Source organism: Neolamprologus multifasciatus, chromosome 18 (assembly GCF_963576455.1).
Source record: "Neolamprologus multifasciatus chromosome 18, fNeoMul1.2, whole genome shotgun sequence".
Classification (NCBI taxonomy): domain Eukaryota; kingdom Metazoa; phylum Chordata; class Actinopteri; order Cichliformes; family Cichlidae; genus Neolamprologus; species Neolamprologus multifasciatus.
In genome coordinates, this window is record NC_140456.1 from 13128687 (window position 1) to 13149844 (window position 21158).

The following is a 21158-nucleotide window of genomic DNA, read 5'->3' on the forward strand; positions in this document are numbered from 1 at the left end:
CTATTGAATTAAATGGGAAAACACAAACGAGTTCACCTTATTGCACCTACCCTTTTCATTCAAAATGTCGACATTTTTATAACCAGATTTCACCAAAACAAAGACCAGAGAAAATAACACAAACTGATGCCTCATTCATGACACTTGAGTTTATATTTGTTCACTGTCTGAATATATAACACCTGTTTCAGAAGTTTTCCCCTCTGACAGATACAAATTTTATTTAAAATATTTTTAAATGTATCTACCCCTCAACTTTTCAGTTAACTAGTGCAGACAAAATAATTTTTAAGCAAAATGTCAACGTTTCAAATAAATAAATACACATAAAAGAAGAAATGTGAGATGTTATTAGCAGTGGTGTCGCTGGTCATCACCAGTGGATTGTTTTTTGAATTTTCCTTTCTCTGTAAGACTTTGGTCAAATCAGCATCAGGTCTTAAATGTCACCCACTTGATTAATTGCCACCTTTCCACTTTCATTTGTCATGTATAGAGGGGAGGGGTAGGGACTAATATCACATCTGTTTCCGACAGGCAGTGCTATGGTAGTAAAATGATGGAAAGGATAAAATCCTGGATAACTCTGTAAATATTATGTCTTGCATATGTCTTGCATATGTCTTCTATAGAAAATGACTCAGCCACTCTGTCTTCTAAAATTACTCTTTCAGCATATTGGCAGAAAAAAAACAGACCAGTGTATATCAACTCCAAGTCTTGATCAGAGTGTGTCACCAACACACTATCAGTCAGAATGAAACACCAGCCCTGGGTGGCAAACAGCTAACACCTGTGTCAGACACAGGCATAAGTCTTGAGTCACCCCTTATTTCTTTTATATGCTGCAGGAAAACAGGAAATAGGTGCAGTGATTTATTGATGCATTTCAAGCATGCATAGAAACAGAAGTTTATAGGGCAAATGCAGAGTCTGTACAGAAAGAAATTTGCAGATTGTTCTTTGGACTTTTACCTGTCTCACTGAAGAACACCTGTCAGATCAGTCATCAGAGCCATATATCAGGCAGCTCACATGTGATTCTCTGTCAACACAGCCGATGTTATTAACAGCAGTGTCCAGAGTAACATCAGATCAGCCAGTAACAAGTTGGAGTTTAGAAGAAACTGGAGTCAGAGACTGGATATACTGCTGTGAAAGAGTAACAGAAAATAAACTGTTAGCAAAAATATCCCAACCTTTCGTACACGATGCTGCACTTTCTTTGAGTCCACCTTCCCACGGTTGTTGTGCAAAGCAAATACACCCAAACTCGTACTCCCACATTAAAGTTCAATCTGTCTTTAATCTGTTACATTAGGGCAGATTATTCTATACTCTAGGTCTTTCTCTGCTAGCTTTTTTTTCAGCACGGTCCTTGAGTTTAGCATCTACAAACAGAAATGTATTTTTTCTTCATTTTTTTCTTCTTCTGGGCCTTCAGCAAAAACCTTCTTTCATAGAAACTAAATACTACCCTTGTCATAGCTGTGGAATTTTAATTGCCAGCCACTGCACCACCACGTTCCTGTTTGGCATTTTCTCAACTCTCATGTGATCTCAATGCAAAAAAGGTTTGAATAGGTCGTTGTTTCATCACCGCCAAAAGAGGAAAAAGCTAAAAAAAAATATATATATATCACTAAATTATTTCAGGGAGGATTGTGGTTAATGAAAACATGTAGAAACTCTTTACAGTTTATAGCGCTTTAACTGCTTGAAACAACACAATAAGAACCTCTTTATGCAGTTTGTGTTTTAATTGCTCAGCGGTCCAGAACAGTGGACCTGTTGAAAACTTGAGTGCGTCACTTTTTCTGTCTTTCTGACACCCCACATTGCTGCAGCTGGACAATGCAAATCTTTTTTTTCTTCACCCCCTTTTTCCAAGTTGGCACTGACTTGATAGGCTGACGGAGACCTGATGCGGTGTTGGTTGTTGCTGTCCCTTTTGGGCCGCGGGAGATTGAGCGCCTTATTGTGCAGCGCTGCCGCCTCATCCAAATGAAACCTCAGCTTATGAGATAACGTGCCAGACATTTCTGCAGGCTTATTCCCCAGCCTTCATGCAATCCTGCTGTACTTTGCACGGAAAAGACAGAAATTGACCAACGTGCCAGTGGAATAAAGCAATAAGAACCAGGAGACTTTTTTTTATTTTTGCATGCATCTGTAAAGAGAAAAGACAGAGAGGGAAAGTGAAGTGTTAATATATCGATATAATGTGACCAGGTGATTGTACAAACAGAAGATTAGAGATGGAGAACTCAAGCTCAGTGTGTCTAATTGGTACAGATCAAACTGAGAAGGAACCTCTGCTCGTCAAAAACTGCCAGCGTCGGTGTTGACAACAAAAAGAAGAAGAAAGAAAGCAGCCATGTATTTAGGGATTTGCATGTATTTAAGGAAAGAATAGCAAACCCCTCCAAACAGCCTCCTCGGGATCCCTCCCCGCTCTGGAAGATCAAAGGTAGCTTGGTGTGGCGTCGCTCTCACAGGTCATCAGGGTCTCGATGAAACATTTCTGACAACCGCACAAGAAATGAGTCTATCTCCTTCAGTGTGGTCGTTCGTTATTATTATTTAAGCCTGCATGGATTGTGATAGGGGATACTTGTGATAATGAGTCATTTAGGATCATTGAGCAGCTTCGCAGATATGGCAGAGTGCGGTGTAAGTCATTTGGACAGTGAACAAGTGACTTTTGATTTGTAAGTTTGCTCACTTACAAAGAAATGGACCGTCTCACTTTTATGGTAGTTTCATGTTAATGGAGAGAGACAGAATATCAAAAAACAAAAGTTATAAATTGATTTGCACATCGTTGAGTGATACAAGTGTTCATTCCACAAGCATTGAATTGTTACTTGGTGGAGGAACCCTTGTTGCCAAGTTTGCTTGGAAACTCAAACCTTCAGCTCACTCCACAGATTAAGGTCTGGAGGCTGGCTAGACCACTCCATGACCTTAATGTGCTTCTTCTTTAGCCACTCCTTTGTTGCCTTGGCAATATATTTTAGGTCATTGTCATACTGGAAGACCCATCCATGACCCAATAATCACACCAACAGTGTCATCTTCTTTGTCAGCTTCTTGCTCATGTTTCTTGATGTCCTGTCCTTTGACAGCTCTTTGGTAGAGGTTGAAATGGAAGAAATTGAATCTTTTGTCAGCTGTGCTTTAAACATATAAAGAGTTGAGATAAGGAGTATCTGTAATTGATTGATTGTAATCTGTGCCACATGGGTAAACAGCCAATCTATGGGAGCCACAATCTGGATGGTTAACGGGATAAAATAGTTATTTCACTATTTGTGCAAATCAATTTAGAACTTTCATGTAAAGTGTTTGGTTTCTGGATTTTTGGTTAATATTCTGTCTCCATTAAAATGAAACTACCATAAAAATTAGAAAATGTTCATTACTTTGTGAGTAAACTTACATATTCAACGGGGATCAAATACTCCCCTCATTGTATCAGTGCAGTACTCATCGATCGTTTTGTTTCGTCTTTGGACTTTTACTTCTGTACCAACGGTGATACGACGGATTTGTCTGAGGCTGTCATTCAGGAAAATACTTTAGCGAGCCTGAGCATGAGTATAAATGGTGACATTGCTGGTGACATTTATGTGGCATGTATATTGGGCCCTTTGATTAGTAGGTATTTGCCTCAGGATCGTTTCACCAAGCTTATGTGTCACAGAATATGTATATATATATATATATATATAACACTTCTACTTCTTCTTCTTCTTTTTCTTCTTTATTTATCACCGTAAAACCTAGACATCCAGCACAATTTAAAGTCCCGTCTTTTTGCTTGATTGTCTGGACAGTGTAATTTATTTCCTTTCTGATAACTTTCAAACTGTAATTATATGAGGCTACCCTGCAAAAAGTGGCAGTTTTTCGCATTTTCAAAATCTCTCATTTATATTGAGATAGTAGCTTTATATTGTAGTGGTTTACACCTTCATCAAACAAATTAGAGAGCTGCGGTTTAATCCTGAGGGGGTGAGAAATCCCTTTGGGATAGTGTCAGGAAGTGTATCCGTTTCCACAGTAGTGACCGCTTGTAAGAAAGGGAGCAGCTAAACGTAACTTTTAATTTGTATTGCAATAAGTAGCAGTGTATGGCATCAACTAAAATTTAATTTGTGTTATTTATTATTGTATGTGAAAAAGGCCTACATGATGTTCCGAGTGGACAAAATGAATCTTTTAAGTATTTCTTAGACCAGCAGTCCAAACCTTAAATGAAAAGACTTTATTGGGAGTTAATGGCAAAACTGACTAAATTTTTTTTTTTTTTTAACTTTCTGTAAAGTGTTACTTCAGCTTTGTTTGTTGCTCAGTTTAAAATCTTAGCACATCTGTGTGGTTTTGCTGCATAGGAGGTTGTAATCGGCTCTTTAATTATAATGGTTCAGCATTTAAAAATTCTCACTGAAAGCATAAGGAAGGAAAAACATCATCGCCATCTTTCACCATGTTTATGGATTTCCTTGGACTTTAACATTTAACTAACTGCAGTTGCAACTGAGGGAGGAGCTGTCAGTTGCTGAAAGCGATATTTCAGTCTGGGTGGAAAAGTTTCCAAAGCTGTTGAAATCTGTAAGAACTTGTAACGGGTTGTAGACATGATGAGGCACGATCATCGTCCTGCGGCGCCGAGCTGTTCAGTGCACAATCAAGATTGTCTTAGCATGAGTTTGTTGCAGAAGGAAACCATGTTCTTCTCAACTGGCACTTTTCTTTTGAATGCCAGAGATCCATATGCATGCTAAAATATACTCCAGGCGCTCTTAATGGGAGCAGCTTGTGGTTTAGATCAGCGTAAAGGCAGCTGATTCATAGCAGTGAGGAGATGGAAAGAGTGGAGCCATGCTCCTTGCTTTCCCTCAGCTTCAGCCTGTTTCTGTGTGGCTCTCGTGTCGGTTCGCGTATGACTGTTTGAGTGGGACACAAAGGGTTAAACCGTCTGCTTGTCTTCCTTGGAAAGGGGAGAGGCTACTTGAATGGCTAGCTTCTACAGCCAGCCAACACATTGGCTAAGGCTGAGGGTGGATCTGTTGGGTCTGTGCTGCGACATGGAGCACACTGGAGGATCAGGAGTCAGTCAGTACACACAGTAAAGCTTTTGTGTATGTGTGTCTCTTTGTGTTTGTATGTGAGTGGGGAGAAAAAGCAGAAATTCAGCTTTTAAATGAACTTTGGCGATGGAGGCAAAAGGTCAAAGCAAGAAGCAGTTTATTTTATTTTTCTACTGTCTGTAAATCCTGACTGACTGACGTTGATAAGGGGCGATTATATCATTTGTTTTTCTAGCTCGGTGCCCCCCTTTAGCTTCCCTCTCACATTCTCATATTGCTGCTGCCCTCGCCAAACACACTCCTCGTGCACCTCAGCAGCTTACCTCTGTTAATAAAAGAGGACAGGGGGGTACATGTTGTTTTGTTCATTTAATGGCAGACCTCGTGACACTAATGAAGACAAGCCGTTTCAACACATGCACACTGAATTCGAATGGTGCTCGGCGATCGCTGCCCAGCAGAGGAAACTGCTACAACAACTGCTGCACGTTACTCAGATTCATTGTTTCCTTTCGCACACATTCCCCTTGCATTTAATGTCAGTTCAGCCTCATAAAGACGCACATGCTCACATCTATATGGCCTCACCTGTAACGTACCCTCATTATCAGCCCTGCTGCTGAGCGGTTTTAATCTGACTATCGTGGATGAGGAGCTAATCTCAGCGGGCAGGTCAGTCTGCTGTATTTACCTCTGAGAGTCCTACATCTCCCCTTGGACTCATCGACAACACAGTGTGGCACATTCACACACCTGCCAATCCACACAGCCTCCTGTTACGTAATGACTGATTTACACGCATGCACACAAGCAAACATATGTGTAAACAGCTGATCTGCAGACTTGAGTCTTTAGTTGAGCTTGTTTACGCCCAGGAGACATTTAGTCGCATATTTTTTGTAACCGTCAGGACACTGCGATCTTTCAGTGTTTTCATTTCTCTTGCAGAGCTCTCTATTCTCCCAAAGAGAGGCCCGTGGATACATTTTCTGCAGCCGCTTTAGATCATTTGTTTATTCCGTAGCTGTTTCGGCCAAGAGCTTAGAAATACATGGATATTAAACACAGGCCATAATTAATATGTTTTTAGGTTATATCATATCATACATTCCAACACTTTGTGGTGTGTGGCAGTTTTATCAACATTAAGGCTTCAGCTAAATATTATTTTCATTGAAACAGGACAAGGTTTCTCACAGCCTGAGGAGGATAAAGCTGCAGCAACACAAGCATAAAAATGCCTTTACAAAACATCCAGGACCCGAATGACGAGCTAAACTAGTAACTGACATTTAGATTAAAACATAAATTACTTATTAACCCTCATAAATAAACTCTGAAATAATTCTCCCAGCATTAATTAAAAAGACACTTTTGTATGTTCTAATGAGCCAGACGGTTTGATTTATTATTTGCCACATCTTAAAGATGGATTGTCTGCATTTTATATTTTCTTTTAAAACCGTTTTGCAGGTGCACAAAATTATGACACACACTGGTCTGTAACACTGAGATCAGACATGTGGGATATACAATGGAGGGGTGCGATTAAAGAAATCTTCATAAAGGGCTGCTGAGATTTTAAAACATTTGGACAGAAGTTTGGAGCTCTATCACTGATTTCCAGTCTTTGTCAGACGAGCTCCAGTACTTCTTAATCAACAGCAGGTTTCATTTGATTTTACTGCCTTGCAAGCTGTTCAGATAAATTTTAAACACGTGAAGTCAGCATTTAGGTCTGTTTGGTAAATCTTAAATTCATACTAACTATATGAGGTGGACATTTAATCTATTTAACTAAATATGTAAGTATTTTTAAGCATAATTGTATTGCAAATAAATAGCAAATATTGCTATTAAAATGTATTAATTAGTAAAAAAAACAAATCTTTTTAACCCTTTAATCCATCATTTTCAGCTTCTTTGTTATTTTCCAGTAACTTAAAGACTATTTAATCTTCTCAGCTGTTTGCTAATTAGTTTTCATTGGCCACCGCTGCCCTTTTCATTATAACAACTATTACAGTTACATAATAAACATTTTTTTTTATATAGCACCTTTAAAAACGGTCCTTTTAACCTACAGGCATAAGCAGAACAGTGAAAGATTAGATTTAATCAGAGAGCAAACATAAAAGTTCACAAAAAACATGAAATTTTTCCTTGACTGATTAACTTAATCTTTCCATGTACTGCTTGGAAAACGGATAAGTACCACCCAGTGTACAAGTATCCCTGGTTACTTGTGGAGATTATCATATCATGTCTCCCAAGCACTTCAGTTGCTTAGTCATTGTTTTCTTACTTAACGTCATGAGCTTGGATACTGCAAAGCTTAAATGACAATAAAAGGGATTGCAAATAAACTCATTTTAACCAGCCCTCACGTGCAAAATACTTGCATACTTTAAATGCCAGTTTCTACCCTTTGTCTCACTTTCACCAAGCCTTCTGGAGAAGTATTTTTCTTTGGTCGACTTGGTATTGGATCCCTGCTATTTGTATTTAGTATGCTCCTTGGCCAATGGCAGATGGTCCTCGGGGCTGCTGGCTTGTGGAATAGGGAGGGATTTCACTCCTTCTGACAGAGAGATCTGATCACATGAGGTTTCTCCAAGAGGTAAAAGTTCAGTGTCAGTGGGGACTAATCAAAACATGTAGGTGTTTGATTTTTGATAAGCTCCTTTTCCTGTCCTTTCTTTAACTCGTGTCATCTTCGTTTCACCTGCAGCACACTCTTTCTAACCTCATCCTTTTTCTCCAATCCTCAGTGTGTCCTGTTCAGTGCAAACATCGGGCCTGCACCAAAGATGACCAGTGCTGCCACAGCCAGTGCCTGGGCGGCTGCCTGGAGCCCAACTCAGCCAGTCACTGCGTGGCCTGCCGCGGCCTCCAGCACGAAGGTACCTGCGTGCAGCGCTGCCCAGAAAACCACTTCACCTACAAGGGCTGGCGCTGTGTCTCATTCGAATTCTGTCAGAATCTGCACAACACATGCAAGCGGGAGAAGGAGCACAGCAAGAGCACGGACTGCCGCGAATACGTCATCCACAACGGCGCCTGCATCCCCGAGTGTCCCTCTGGTTACACGACCGTCAACTCCTCCTCGTAAGTGCACACGCCGTCAGGCTGAGAGGCTCTTAATGGCCCATAGAAGAGCCACTGGATCAATGAGGCTGCAAACATAAACACACAGACCCCAACGATATACATTTACCTACTCAATGGTTTTGTTACACGATGCATAATTTTCCCTACAAACACGTCTAAATTAGTCTAAATTGGGTTGCATGTTGCTAAAAATGCTGCGATACTTTCATTTACCAGTGCATTTATAATAACTGCAGGCTGACTATTGTTAGTGAGCAGACATCGCAGGAATTTTGTTATGATGGTTTTTTTTGGCACAAAATGCGAGATTGCTTCAGGGAGCTTTTTTTTTCTTTTTAGTTAGAGGCAATCAATCAGAAAGATCCTTCATCCTGCAGTAACATGAAAAAACAAAAACAGAAAATATTCAACAAATTCAATGTGGAATTAAAAATAGTCGGTCGTGTTGCTGCCACTGTGTGTGTTTGTAGCACACCATGACGGTGCAGGAATTGGTCTTCTTGCTGAGCTCAGACGTTGCTCTGTGTCTGTGTGTGCGCACACACAGACACAGAGACCTCTTTTTCTTTCTGTGTGTGTATTTGTGTGTTTGTCAGACACCGCAGACAGCTAGGTCAAAGTGGTACGGCACAGCAGGGAGCCGGGCACGTCTGCATTTCTGAATTTGACTCAGTATCCTTCATTTCTGTGTTGCTCACTCGCTCGCTGTGTACCAGCCAGACGCTTGTGTCTGCACTGCAGCGTGTGATCTTTATGTAAATGCAGACACTTGTGAGTGAACTGTGTTTTCCCTTATCTCTAGCTCTGCAGTTACCTCAAATAGGTGTTGTGCTTGTGCTGACCTGCCAGTGACCTTCGCTGTGTCCCTGTGACACCTCCGCTTACTGTGACTGGGCTGTCCACAAGGGTGGGTGTGCCTGTAAGCACAAACACTCCAGACAGCCGAAGTCTTTCTGCTTGGGCAAAGGCTGAAAATGCAGCTCGGTCTTTCAGGACACGTAGTCGTCTGTTACAGAACCACTGGCCAGTGGTGAAACATCAGGGGACAGGCTGTCAGCACCCCGGGGTGCTTGGCCTTGACTCCTCTGGCTGGCTGCGGAGAGATAGAGGGCATGTCTGGCAAGCAACACGCAGCAACAAAGTCCATGCAGTCTGTCAGTGATGACAGGAAAGGTGGCAGTGCCACTGCTGCCGGGTGTACGGCGTTACGTGTATTTCACCTTTATTAATCCACAGAGGATTTGCCAAGCACATAATCTTGTGCTTGCAACTCCATGAATGCTTTCACATTCATGGAGTTGCATGCGGTACATTCACACCTGACAGGTCATCTGAAAGCAGATCCATCTCTAGTGGAGCAGATGAGGTGCTTTGTTTGAAAACACCAGTGTTACAGCCTCGGGCTTCAGACAGCTTTAAGCTTTCATTTTCAGGCAGTTTTCTATTCTGCTTTATATTATGTGAGTTAGTGTCATCTCAGACACACATCATCCCATCTTTGGCTCTAAGCACAGAAGCCAGATCTACATGCTGTTCAAAGGTCATGCCAATCAAATGAAAGTGGGCTTAATTGGTGGTCTACCTTAAATGCAGAGGAGCTAAGCAGCTTCTTCCAGACGGAAAAGGAACCGAGGCACTCATCACAAGATAAGCAGAGATTATTTTGATTTGCAAATCATGCAAAGACACCCTAAAATCTAGGGATTAAAAACTTGGAGCTGGAAATACGAATAATAGGTCCCCTTGAAGTCAGAAAAAGGGTGAGTGTGTAAGTATGTGGATGATAATTTATATTATTATCACCAAAAACCTTTAGCAAAAATACTGAATATAATATTTAATATACCTTTAGTTTTGTGTATAAAGGTTTTAAAGAGATGGCGCATTTTCCAGCTGCAGCTGACCTGTGGCGATTCAGCTGAACTCCCATTTAATCCTTTTCACTTTGACTTCCTTTCTGTTCCCTTTTTTGGTTCCTCCTTCTCAATGGCGTCCTCCTGCTGTTGTTGGCTTTAAACTAAGCTGTGGAAATGAAAGTGCTTTGAAGGATAAGCAGTGTACTCAAAGGTGTGATGAGTGTCTGGGCTGAAAGTGCAGATGTGGCACTCGGGAGGGAAAAGGGTCAAGGGTAGTTCAAGGCGGGTTTTGAGCCAGATTAGATAGTAAAAGAGAACAAACCTTCCTTTACTCACCGGCATGAGTAAACTTCTATTTTATTTATTTTTTAGTCATTCTGGCTTTTAAACTGTTGTCATGTGGCCGGGTTTGTTTTGTTGAAAGCTGTTGTTAATTTCATATACAACTATATCAGTGCCAAAGCTCACAGTGCGTACTTCATTTTTGAAATATTAAGTATTTATAGTCTGTAAATGAGCGATTACCATTAAAAGCGTACCAGAAGAATCCATTATTTGCCATTTTTCTCTAATTGTCCTGCCTGCTTAATCAGCTGTTACTAAACAAAGGCCATTCTCACCTCATAAACCAGGACAATGACCTGGAGCAAACAGACCGCCATCTTCTAATCCTCCACTTTAATCCCTTCAATTTGAAACATTCAAAAACATTTTCCACAGCAAATGTGTGTCGGCTGTAGGATGTCTGTTCAGTAAGCTGAGAGGGAGAGAAAAACGTGCACAGATGTACTCTGTTTGTGTTTACCTATGAAAGATGTTTTGGCCTTTTTCCACTGAAGAAAGAAAGAGGGACAGAAAAACGGTATGGTAACAGATTCTGTGCATTGACTATATTTGGATCAGTCATGCTTACGTGCATAGCCTCACAACAAAAGGCTGATTTTGAGCCAGGAGAAACCCTTGTCAATGCCACTCCTCCTCTACTGGATGTGTAAATAGACATGTTTACTTGCAGGGTTGTCATATCACTTATCTGCTGTCCAAAAATCACTCATCGCAGGTTTAAGGTTTTAGTATTTGCATGTGTGTGTGTGTGAGAGAGAGCAGAATATAATTCAAAACTCATCTTGTTCCTTCCTGTTCTTTAGGCTCAACTGCACTCCCTGCGCAGGGCTGTGCCCCAAGGTGTGTCTGGGTCTGAAAGTCGTGGACTCAGTCACTGCTGCCCAGGAGTTAAGAGGCTGCACCATCCTCAACGGGAGCCTGGTCATCAACCTGCGTGGAGGAAGTGAGTGTGTGCGGTTTGTTTGGCTGAATCAGATTACATCGTGCAGCAGATCAGCACAGCAGAACAACAAACACAGAGATGTTGACATTGCACGAAACCAGAAAGATACTACAGAATGTACAATCAAACAACCAGCAAAGTTAATTAATGAGAAAATAAAAGCTATGGGAACTCTGGAAAACATAGATGTGTGATGATTTTTGAACATTTTAAAAGCTAAAATAAATTTTAATAGGAACAAACAGCAAGCTCATAGTTTCATTTAGATTTGATGTACAGTGGTGCATAAGTTCCTCTTCATTTGAAAGTTAATGGATGTGAATATTTAATGCAGTCATTAAAATATAAAAGCTGTGCTGAAATCAATCCAGTTATATTATTTACAAAGTAAGCCTGCGATTTAATGGAAAAAAGATGAAAAGAAAATGGGAAACACAAATGAATGAGGACAGTTTGTTGTGTGTCTTTTATGAGTCATGCTGCAGAATCGGTAGTCAGTTTTTAAAGCTCATGGTTTTTTTGTTTTTTGGGGGATTTCTGTAGACAACATAGCTGCTGAACTGGAGGCCAGTCTGGGCCAGCTGGAGGAGATCACTGGCTACCTGACAGTGCGACGTTCCTACGCCCTCGTGTCCCTTTCGTTTTTCCGTAAACTCCGTGTTATTCGTGGAGAGGAGCAGGAAATCGGGTGAGACTCTTTCTTCTTAGCTGTTCTCATCCTTGCCATGTCCTGTAATTATGAGTTAAAAGCGGAAGGACTGACCTTTTCAAAATGTCTTTTTGTGGTAGCCGTTTCTGGTTAGACTTTCCCAAATCATACATGAGGCTTCGTTGAGACGAAGTGGAAGACGCCTGCAGCACAATGAGCTGCACTTACAGAAGAAATAGCAAAGGACAGACATGATATAAATTGAAGACTAGCCATGCTCAGATAACCTCCTGCTCATGTTACTCACAGGAGCTTTTTGTACCCTCAGCCAAATGTCATGTATCATTAAAGTATGTTCATGCTGTCTTCACTCTTCTTTTCCAGGAATTATTCCTTCTATGCACTGGACAACCAGAACCTGCGGCAGCTCTGGGACTGGTCCAAACACAAGCTGACCATCCAGCAAGGGCGCATGTTTTTCCACTACAACTCCAAACTCTGCATGTCTGAGATCCGCAAAATGGAGGAGGTGACGGGAACCAAAGATCGGCAGGTCAAGAACGACATCGCCTCCAAGACCAACGGAGACCAGGCTTCATGTAAGACCCTCGGCCCTCGAGTCGGCTTTTGCAGGATGTTATTATAGCAACGAAAAACACCGAGTCGGGCTTGGTACATGCAAACATACTCTTAGTTATTGTTATGATGGTCATTTCCTGTCCTGTGTTTGCAGAAGTCTTCCTGCAGACCTTTTACCGACATTGTGTAACTTGTGTAGGAACAACCAACAAAGCAAAGCACTCATAACCGCTATGCATGATAACTTGGTGATCTAGGCGTTGCTCTGATTGTGTCCTTTCCATCCTAATTCATATGTGTATGAGCTGGTTAACAGGATGTTATGAAACCTGGCACCAGCATGGTACCTCGACATTGCTGGACCAAAGGTTTGACTGAAGAAATTCATGATTTCTCATCAACCTGGGAATTTTATCTCAGTTTCGTCAAAAAAATAAATAAAAATCTCCATAGTCAGTTTTCAAGTTTTACATTTCCTAAATGGGGTCCATTCTGTACCCACAGATCTGTGTAACTTGGACTTGTGTTTATATAGTTGGGATCTTGATGATCAGCTTCTGATTGGCCCTGAGTCTCTTTTTTACCCCTCAGCTGTAAAAGGCTGATGGAGTGTTGTGTCACCCTCACTTTGTGAATAGAATATCTCTACAAATAGACAATGTGAGACTTTCAAATTGATGTCATAGGTGGATCTAATAGGAGGGTGATGGGGTAAGACTGGCGGCCATCAGGGTTTTTGATAACTCTTTGAGTTCAGGTAGATTTTCTGTCATCCGTGTTTTACTTCTGCTGCAAAGGCCACAGAAAACATTTGAATGCCAGAGCAGTGCGTCTTCGTAAATTGAGCCACAGAGATGCACAAGGCCATGGTCATCTTTCTTTACTGACATGTTAAAAGCCCGATTTTTTCTTTATCGAAGACCTTGATAAATTTGGTAAACATGTAGGAGTGAGGCTGCAGACAGCAGCGCTGAGGAGACCTTTTTGTTGTGTGCTGGAAGACTTTAATTGTATGTCTGCTGTGCTTTTGAATTGTTAACCCAGCTTTGTTAGTTCTTTGTAAGCAAGAGATGTGCTTTTACACATGTTCAGCAAAGCAAATGAAAAAGGATTTAGTTTGTAAGCTGAAGAAGAATTTAAGTTTAGAGTGAAAAGTACAATTGGCTGAACAAGTGGAGTACATGAAGATGTTCTCACAAATGAACAAAAGCAGATATGATTCCTTAGTCTTCTCCAGTCAACAGAGATTTAAAAACCTGCATAATTACTCATTATCTTTAACCTTCACTATTTCTGTCTTATGTGCTCTCAGGTGAGAACCACGTGCTCAATTTTACCCAGATTCGAACCATGAGCGATAAGATAATGATCAAGTGGCAACCTTTCTGGCCGAAAGACTTCAGAGACCTGCTGGGCTTCATGGTGCTGTACAAAGAAGCGTGAGTTCATCTCGAGTCAATAGTCAGCCACACTCACAAACAGACTCAGAATCTGACTCGGCTCTCTGCCAAACCAATATTGTTCTAAGCTGCTCAGATACTCTGCAGAGGACAGCAGAGATACAGTAACTTCTGAAAAGTATGTTTTAAAGCGACCAGATTAGTTTTAAAGAACGTTATTGTTTGTCTGTACTCACACATCAGATACATGCTCACCAGTGTTTACTGGCCCAAATTACACCCAAAGTGTTTTGGGTGTAATTTTACACCCAAATTACACCCAAAGTGTTTTGGGTGTAATTTTCCTTAAACAGTTTCTTCATTAGACACCATAGACTAAAAAGTAAAATAGACATTTTTTAACTTTAGAAATTATAGAAAGTTCAGAGTTACTACTCCAGAGGGAGTGACCCATGACCTGAACCTGGATAAGCAGCAGAAAATGGATAGAACATAATTTACATCCCTATAGACCGATAAAATCTCAAGATAACATCCTGGAAGACCCTCCTTTCTAACCAGAAGCGCTGTGAGCGTCACTCTACCCTCAGTAATCTTTTATGAGCAGATTTTCCTCTGTAGGCTGTTGAAATAAATCGATAAATTATTTTTCCTAAAACAGACCGTTTCAGAACGTAACAGAGTTTGATGGGCAGGACGCTTGCGGCTCCAACAGCTGGGTGATCGCTGACGTGGACCCTCCACGCCGAGCCACAGACGGAGAAAAAGAACAGATCGAACCGGGTCATCTAATCTTCCCCCTAAAGCCGTGGACGCAATACGCCATTATGGTGAAAACCCAGCTCTCGGCCTCTGACGAGAACCAGGTCCACGGAGCCAAGAGTGAGATCATCTACGTCCGCACCAATGCCACAAGTAAGTGTGATGAGTCGATCGCGGCTTCTTCCACCTGAGTATTGCTTTGATGTAGTTGAATTGTGAAGTATATTTTGATTGAAGACTTTGGAGTTGATTTAGGAGAATTTGTCCTCATGCAGGAACTTTACTACCTGCGACTGTTTTCCACTAGTTTGTTTTTGTTTTGTTTTTTTAATACCAAAATTTTTTTTGTGACTCTACCTTAACTTTATGACAGAAGCAACTTGTCAAGGTATTACTACCAACCACAGCACTACTCAGACATCAATGATGTTGCATCGTCAAGCCTGTTCTGGACCTGAATCTCAGGACTGTCCTACCAAACCAGGCATAAAAATTGCTCCGTGTAATCTAAACATGGAAACCACTGCAAACCTAAAGCTAAATATGTATCAGCTTCTTCAAAAGCAGGTCATCGGCTGTGAAATTCTCACAGTGGAAAAGGTCAATATCTTGTCCTGTACTAGAATTCAGCTATTTTTAGGCTCATCCCGCGGTGTTACTATCATTGACTGGTGGAGTCAGTGTTGTGTGTGTTGCTGTTGCCAAAATGTCCTTGGCACAAGAACAAGGAGGAGGAAGACAGACGGCACGATTTGCTTACGGTGCCACAGACCTGCAGGGCCTTACCGCGTGCAAGGTGTCCGTATCAGTCACTCAAGCAGCAATCGCCGTGCTCTTCCCCACTGCTTAATTGTACCTTGCCACCCACAGATCTCGCTGTGTGCACCATGGTGATGGCCTGTCTAGCTAGCTTCCTTTTAGACAATATACGTTTCCTTCCAGATGAACCGCATGAAACATGACATCTCTCACTCACATGAAATAGGCTTCCAGCAGAGGCGCATCACTCACACAGACAGCCATGTCAAGCAGGGTTTTGTTTTGTTTTTTGTTTTGTTTTTTTACCCGTCTGGCAGGCGCTCCGGGTTCCTGGCCTGTGTCAGATCTAACCAACAGGGCAAAGCTGTCATTACAAATAAGCTGTTGCTGGTGAATCTTTGTCAGACAATGTGGTCTGACCAGTGTGTGGCAAGAAACAAGGACAACATAATCACAGTGTGACAACAAAGCTCAGGTCTCTGCAGCTCCCAAGGGTTCAGTCTGGCACCCCACTTTTCTCACGTACACTCTCCTGATCAAACACTGGAAGCTCGGCAGCGTCAGAACGATACTCCATCTCAGGCCAGAACACTTTTGAGATCTGAAGTGTCTCTTGTTCTTCCTCCTACTCGAAAAATCTACGTCACACTCAGAAAGAAGGCCATGTGTCAGCGATCAAATACAGGGCGATGCCAGTCACTGATCAACCCACAAGCTAGCAACCTATTTTTTCTGATCTGCAGGGCTTTTTGTTATCAGCTGACCACAACTGATACAGATTCAAGATCATGAAACCAGATTTTAAAGAAAAACAAACTTGCAAAGCTGTCAGATTTTCCCCCCCCACATATTTACTAAACCTCACCAACAACACACACTTGTATAAATTACACACCCCCAGCAGTTAACTCAGTGTCAACATCAGTGCATGTGACACCACAAAATAATCACCGGGGTAATTACAGTAAACTAGAAGCAAAGCAATAGCTGGTTGTTTCAGTAAAACTGTCATCAAATTGCAGCTGAATGAAAAAGTAAAAGCTACTGCCTAAAGCACCCATGAAAAGTTCGATCTTCATTCCCCGTAACCTGAAACGCTGGGCTCTGTGAGAGGCTCTGTAAAGCACATTACAAGCATCAAACTGTAATAACAAATAACAAAACTGACGGGGAATACCCTGAGCAGGCAGCTGCTGGTCACAGAGCCAAACTGTGTCAGTAAGCGTGTTTCAGTATGAAATGCAAATTGGATAGAAAGAGGACTTCTCGTCCTGCAATAACAACAAATGCAGATGATCAAACCGCAGCCCGATCTGTGGAACAGTGCAAGTTTTCATCTCAAAGAGACTAGAGAGTCTCAATATAGACTCGTAGAGAGTCTATTTTATGTAAATTCAGATTCCTGGTGCTTTTAATATGTGTACATTGAAGCGAGATGTTCCTAGTTCATTAAATGTGAGTGAGGGGAAAACAAATGAATAATCAGTAGAAAATTACAGTGAAAATAGTCAAAACTGAGTTTAGACATTAACCAAACAGTCCTTTGCAGCAGATAACCACAATCTTCAATAACTTCGAAACTGTGTTTTAATCTGCTGAAACGGGAGCTGCTGTTTGGGATGCAGCAGGCCTGTGTTGAGCAGAGTGAAGTACAGGGTGCAGAAAAGCCAAATGTAATGTCCCCATAAGTATGCAGGGTCTCAGGAGCTTAAACGCAGCTGAGTTATGGTCCTGCAGATAGCAGTGCTAGGTGGTGACACGGCCTGGATCCAGCTCTTTAATCTATGCACCAATATATGGAAGAACATGTTGTATGTTGTCTGTCTTATTTATTCATTCTATTATGCATCTATGTGATGCTAAAATAGTGGAAAGACTAATTTCCTCCTAGAAAATTTCAGAGAATTCACAAATACTGGAAGAAAGTAAATATAGAAAAGTAATTTTTTTTGGCAGCAATTCTGGTAACAGGTCAGAGTATTCACGTCCCGCAAACAGCCATCCATGTGTTGATAAAACACTCTGGGCAAAAACCAAAGATTTCCCAAATTTGGGAGTCTGACTATCTAGGGAGATCATGAATGACTAATTGAACACATCACTAACAATGAGTAACAATCTCAGGATTGTTCTTTTAATGTAAAGTCATAATTTAAGTATTTATTAAGTCTTCTGTGTATTTCTGAACTGCACTCTTGGGATAAATAAGGCGATTTATTACTCGGTGTGCTTAATATACGTGTTGCTTCATTTTAATCGGCTACTTCTGTGATTTTCCCCCCAGAACCGTCGGTACCGCTGGACCCCATTTCTTCCTCCAACTCCTCCTCCCAGATCATCCTCAAGTGGAAACCTCCCAATGACCCCAACGGCAACATCACTCACTACCTGGTCTTTTGCCAGCGTCAGCCCGAGGCCAGCGAGCTTTACAAGTTTGACTACTGCCAGAAGGGTTAGCCACATTGTTTGTGGTCATTTTGTGTTTGTGCGTCTGCTTCTGTGTCCGACACGCTGAATGCTTTTCATTAGCTCGGGAGCTCGTCTCAGTTTAAGGCTCTTGACTACTACAAGCTGCTGCAGTCTACTCGTATGACACAGTAAATATTTTGTGATGTAATTCTTCTTGATGGCTTTTGTTACCTTGAAGAAAGGAAAGTGCTCTGATAGTTTTATTTAACCTAAAGTGTATTTATCATGACAGGGCAATTAACTGAATTTTATCTATAGTTGTTGTTCTGCTTTTCAGTTAATTTGAAAACAGACATCTATCTTGTCACCATCTTAACTGGCAGGTACCTCTCTGTTTTATTGTGCCGGTCTCTACAGATAACTCCTGTGCAAGTAGCCCGACCAGTGAGAACACAATGGCTTCACTTTCAGGACCTGAAAACAAATAACTAATAGATTTGCTGAATCTATTTTCAGAATAATGCTCTTGTTTTGTCTCATTAGCCAAAGGACCAGTGACCTTGGGTCATGGTGAAACGTATATCCACATTTCACTAGAATCACTAATTCCCCTACAGTTTTGGTAAGAATTTGATAAGACTTGCACATAATAATAGGTCTCCACGATAGGTTCAAAGCCAATAACCTCTGAATTTGAATGCACTCTGACCCAGATGAGCTACTACGTCATTGCTGTTCTGGTATTGAAAATCCAGCTTTTGTCTTTACAGCCGTGTGAGGGAGTCTTAACAGGTTTCCGTAGGTGAACCTGTATAAACATCATTAATGGTTGTTGTACTACCCTTTCATTTGTGTCTGACACTTGGGGTCTCTCCCTCAGTCCAGTGCAGGCTCTATGCACCAGAGCTGTTTGTTAGCTGATGACTTGGGACTCATTCCCTCTCCACGGGTTCATTATCTCAGGAAGCCACTGCTTCCTCCATCGGCACCTTTGGACCTCCTGTGGTGAAGGCAAAGGATGGAAGGGACCAGTGGATGGAAGACAAACTAAATCAATCAAAAAGAAAACCCACTGCTTAAAATATATTTTAAATGATGTTCCCAAAGGAAATGAGTCACCCAAACCAAAACACTGGCCTGTTTTTTTCTAAAAGTCACTAAACAAGGAAATGAAATTGAGTAAAGTTGTGTCTTTTGTTAGGGCTGCAGTGCATAACTGAAACTAAATGAAACGTGGTACTAAAACAGCCATATTCTTCATCCACTTTAACTCCAATTCAGGAAGACTTCATATCTTAGTTGATTTATTTTGGTCGTAGCCCAGCCTGCGTGTGTGCCTTTCCATCACTGCCCGTCTGTGTCAACGCAATCGCTCCTTTTTTAAACTCCCATAACGCTCGCTCATACAGAGATGGGAGTCTGCGGGGAGGTCATGTCACTCGTAATTTATCTCCAGCAGAGAGAATGAGGACCTGGGGATGACAGTGACAGACATGCCACCGGGGCATGGGGGGTGCGGGGGTGTGTGCATAAGACTGTGTTGTGTATCTGTGTTTATCGCACCTGTCATCCCAAACTGCCTGGCTGAAATGCATTTTTATTCTCTCCTGACTACGTGTCACTAGGGATGAAGGTGCCATCACGACTGCCCACTCAGGTGGACAGTGACGAGGAACAGAAGTGGAACCAGACAGAGGAGCAGGGCCAGGGGACACGATGTTGCGCCTGCCCCAAAACCGAAAAGGAGCTCAAGAAGGAAAAAGAGGACTCAGAGTACCGCAAAACCTTTGAGAATTACCTACACAATGAAGTCTTTGAGATCAAGTAAGACTCCTGACAACAAACCTGCACAAGAACAATAACAGTCACTAAAAATGTTCTGTGTTTGTTTGTTTGTTTGTTTTATTGGCCTGAATTTTTTAAATAATTTTTTAAATGCAGATAACAAGTAATGTGGTTTCTGTGTTTGAATAACTTTAAATTTGACCTCTGTCATCTAGACGCTCGAGAGACCGGCGTGATCTGAATGGCATCGCCAACCGAACATTTTCCTTCCTAACCACTGCACCAAGCCCTCGCGCGGGTACGAGCATCCCCGAGGATGAGGAAGCCTTTGAAAGCACCAAGACCGTGGTCACCGTCCATGCCAAGGAGTCCACCATTATCTCCGGCCTGCGCCACTTCACCAGCTACCAGATCGAGGTCCATGCCTGTAACCACCCAACCGACCCGGCGCGCTGCAGCATGGCGGCGTATGTCAGCGCCCGCACAATGCCTGAAGGTAAAGAGGCATTGCTAACGTTACCAAGGAGCTTGGTTATGTCGGTCTGTGTAATAAACCCAGATCTCTTTTAGCTAACCTTCTTCTGACTCGCTCCTTGTTGCAAACAGAAAGTTTGAAAAGAAATGACCATATTTGGTATTTCCCCTCTCTGGGACCTCATACGGAGCCAAAAGTAGTAAAAACCTGTGTATAACAGAGTGTTTAGCACAGAATGAACCCCTGAGCTTTTGGCTCACAGGAAACAGTTTTTAATATGAGCATACATGTTGTAATAATCTGTGTGTGTATATGACAGAAAAGTATAGTAGGTCCCCTGTTGGTTTAGAGACCCCATAAATTGGTCACTTGAACAATAAAGTCACAAAAAACCTGTCTGTCTTTTCCAAACTGATCATTTCTTGAACAGCAGGATAAAGGGAGATACTGACGTGCAGTAAATGTCTGCAGCCTCTATCAAAGCAAGGACGCCCCTGCAGCCCATCTTTTATTTACTCCAAACACGCCCAACTCTTCACACAAATATGACTCATGTCGTTTTGTTCGCCACAGACAAAGCCGATGACATCTTGGGTCTCATCAAATGTGAGGTGACAGAGAAAACAGTACACATCACCTGGATGGAACCGCAAGCCCCGAATGGGATGATCATCCTGTATGAGATCAACTACAAGAAGCTGGGTGACTCTGAGGTGAACATGTCCACAGGCTTCCACATCTGCATGCACATTTGTCATGGCTTTATTGCCTTAGTATATGTAATAGTTTGAATCTTGGATGGCAGAGTTCATTGCAAGTTCATGCCAATGCAAATGGTTCTTAGACCAAGCAATTTTTATATTCCTCTTTCTCATTAAACATAATGACTTTGGCTTTCAATGGAAAACAATATAGAAGAAACAAATTGTTGATCTTAAAGCTCACCACGCAGCACAGACGGCTAAAAGCAATGCTTATTATTTGGTCTG

At 41.7% G+C, this 21158-nt stretch overlaps 1 protein-coding gene across 1 annotated transcript in view; it reads left to right on the top strand.

The window, feature by feature from the left end:
• The window catches only part of insra (insulin receptor a), a 54787-nt gene that overhangs the window by 24427 nt on the left and 9202 nt on the right, over nt 1-21158 (top strand). Inside the window, exons 3-12 of the mRNA XM_085139514.1 lie at nt 7868-8204; nt 11212-11351; nt 11895-12039; nt 12385-12599; nt 13892-14018; nt 14641-14894; nt 17785-17952; nt 19535-19733; nt 19910-20190; nt 20743-20882. Of these exons, the coding sequence (XP_084995640.1) occupies nt 7868-8204; nt 11212-11351; nt 11895-12039; nt 12385-12599; nt 13892-14018; nt 14641-14894; nt 17785-17952; nt 19535-19733; nt 19910-20190; nt 20743-20882 (2006 nt within the window). The remainder of the gene's footprint in view (nt 1-7867; nt 8205-11211; nt 11352-11894; nt 12040-12384; nt 12600-13891; nt 14019-14640; nt 14895-17784; nt 17953-19534; nt 19734-19909; nt 20191-20742; nt 20883-21158) is intronic.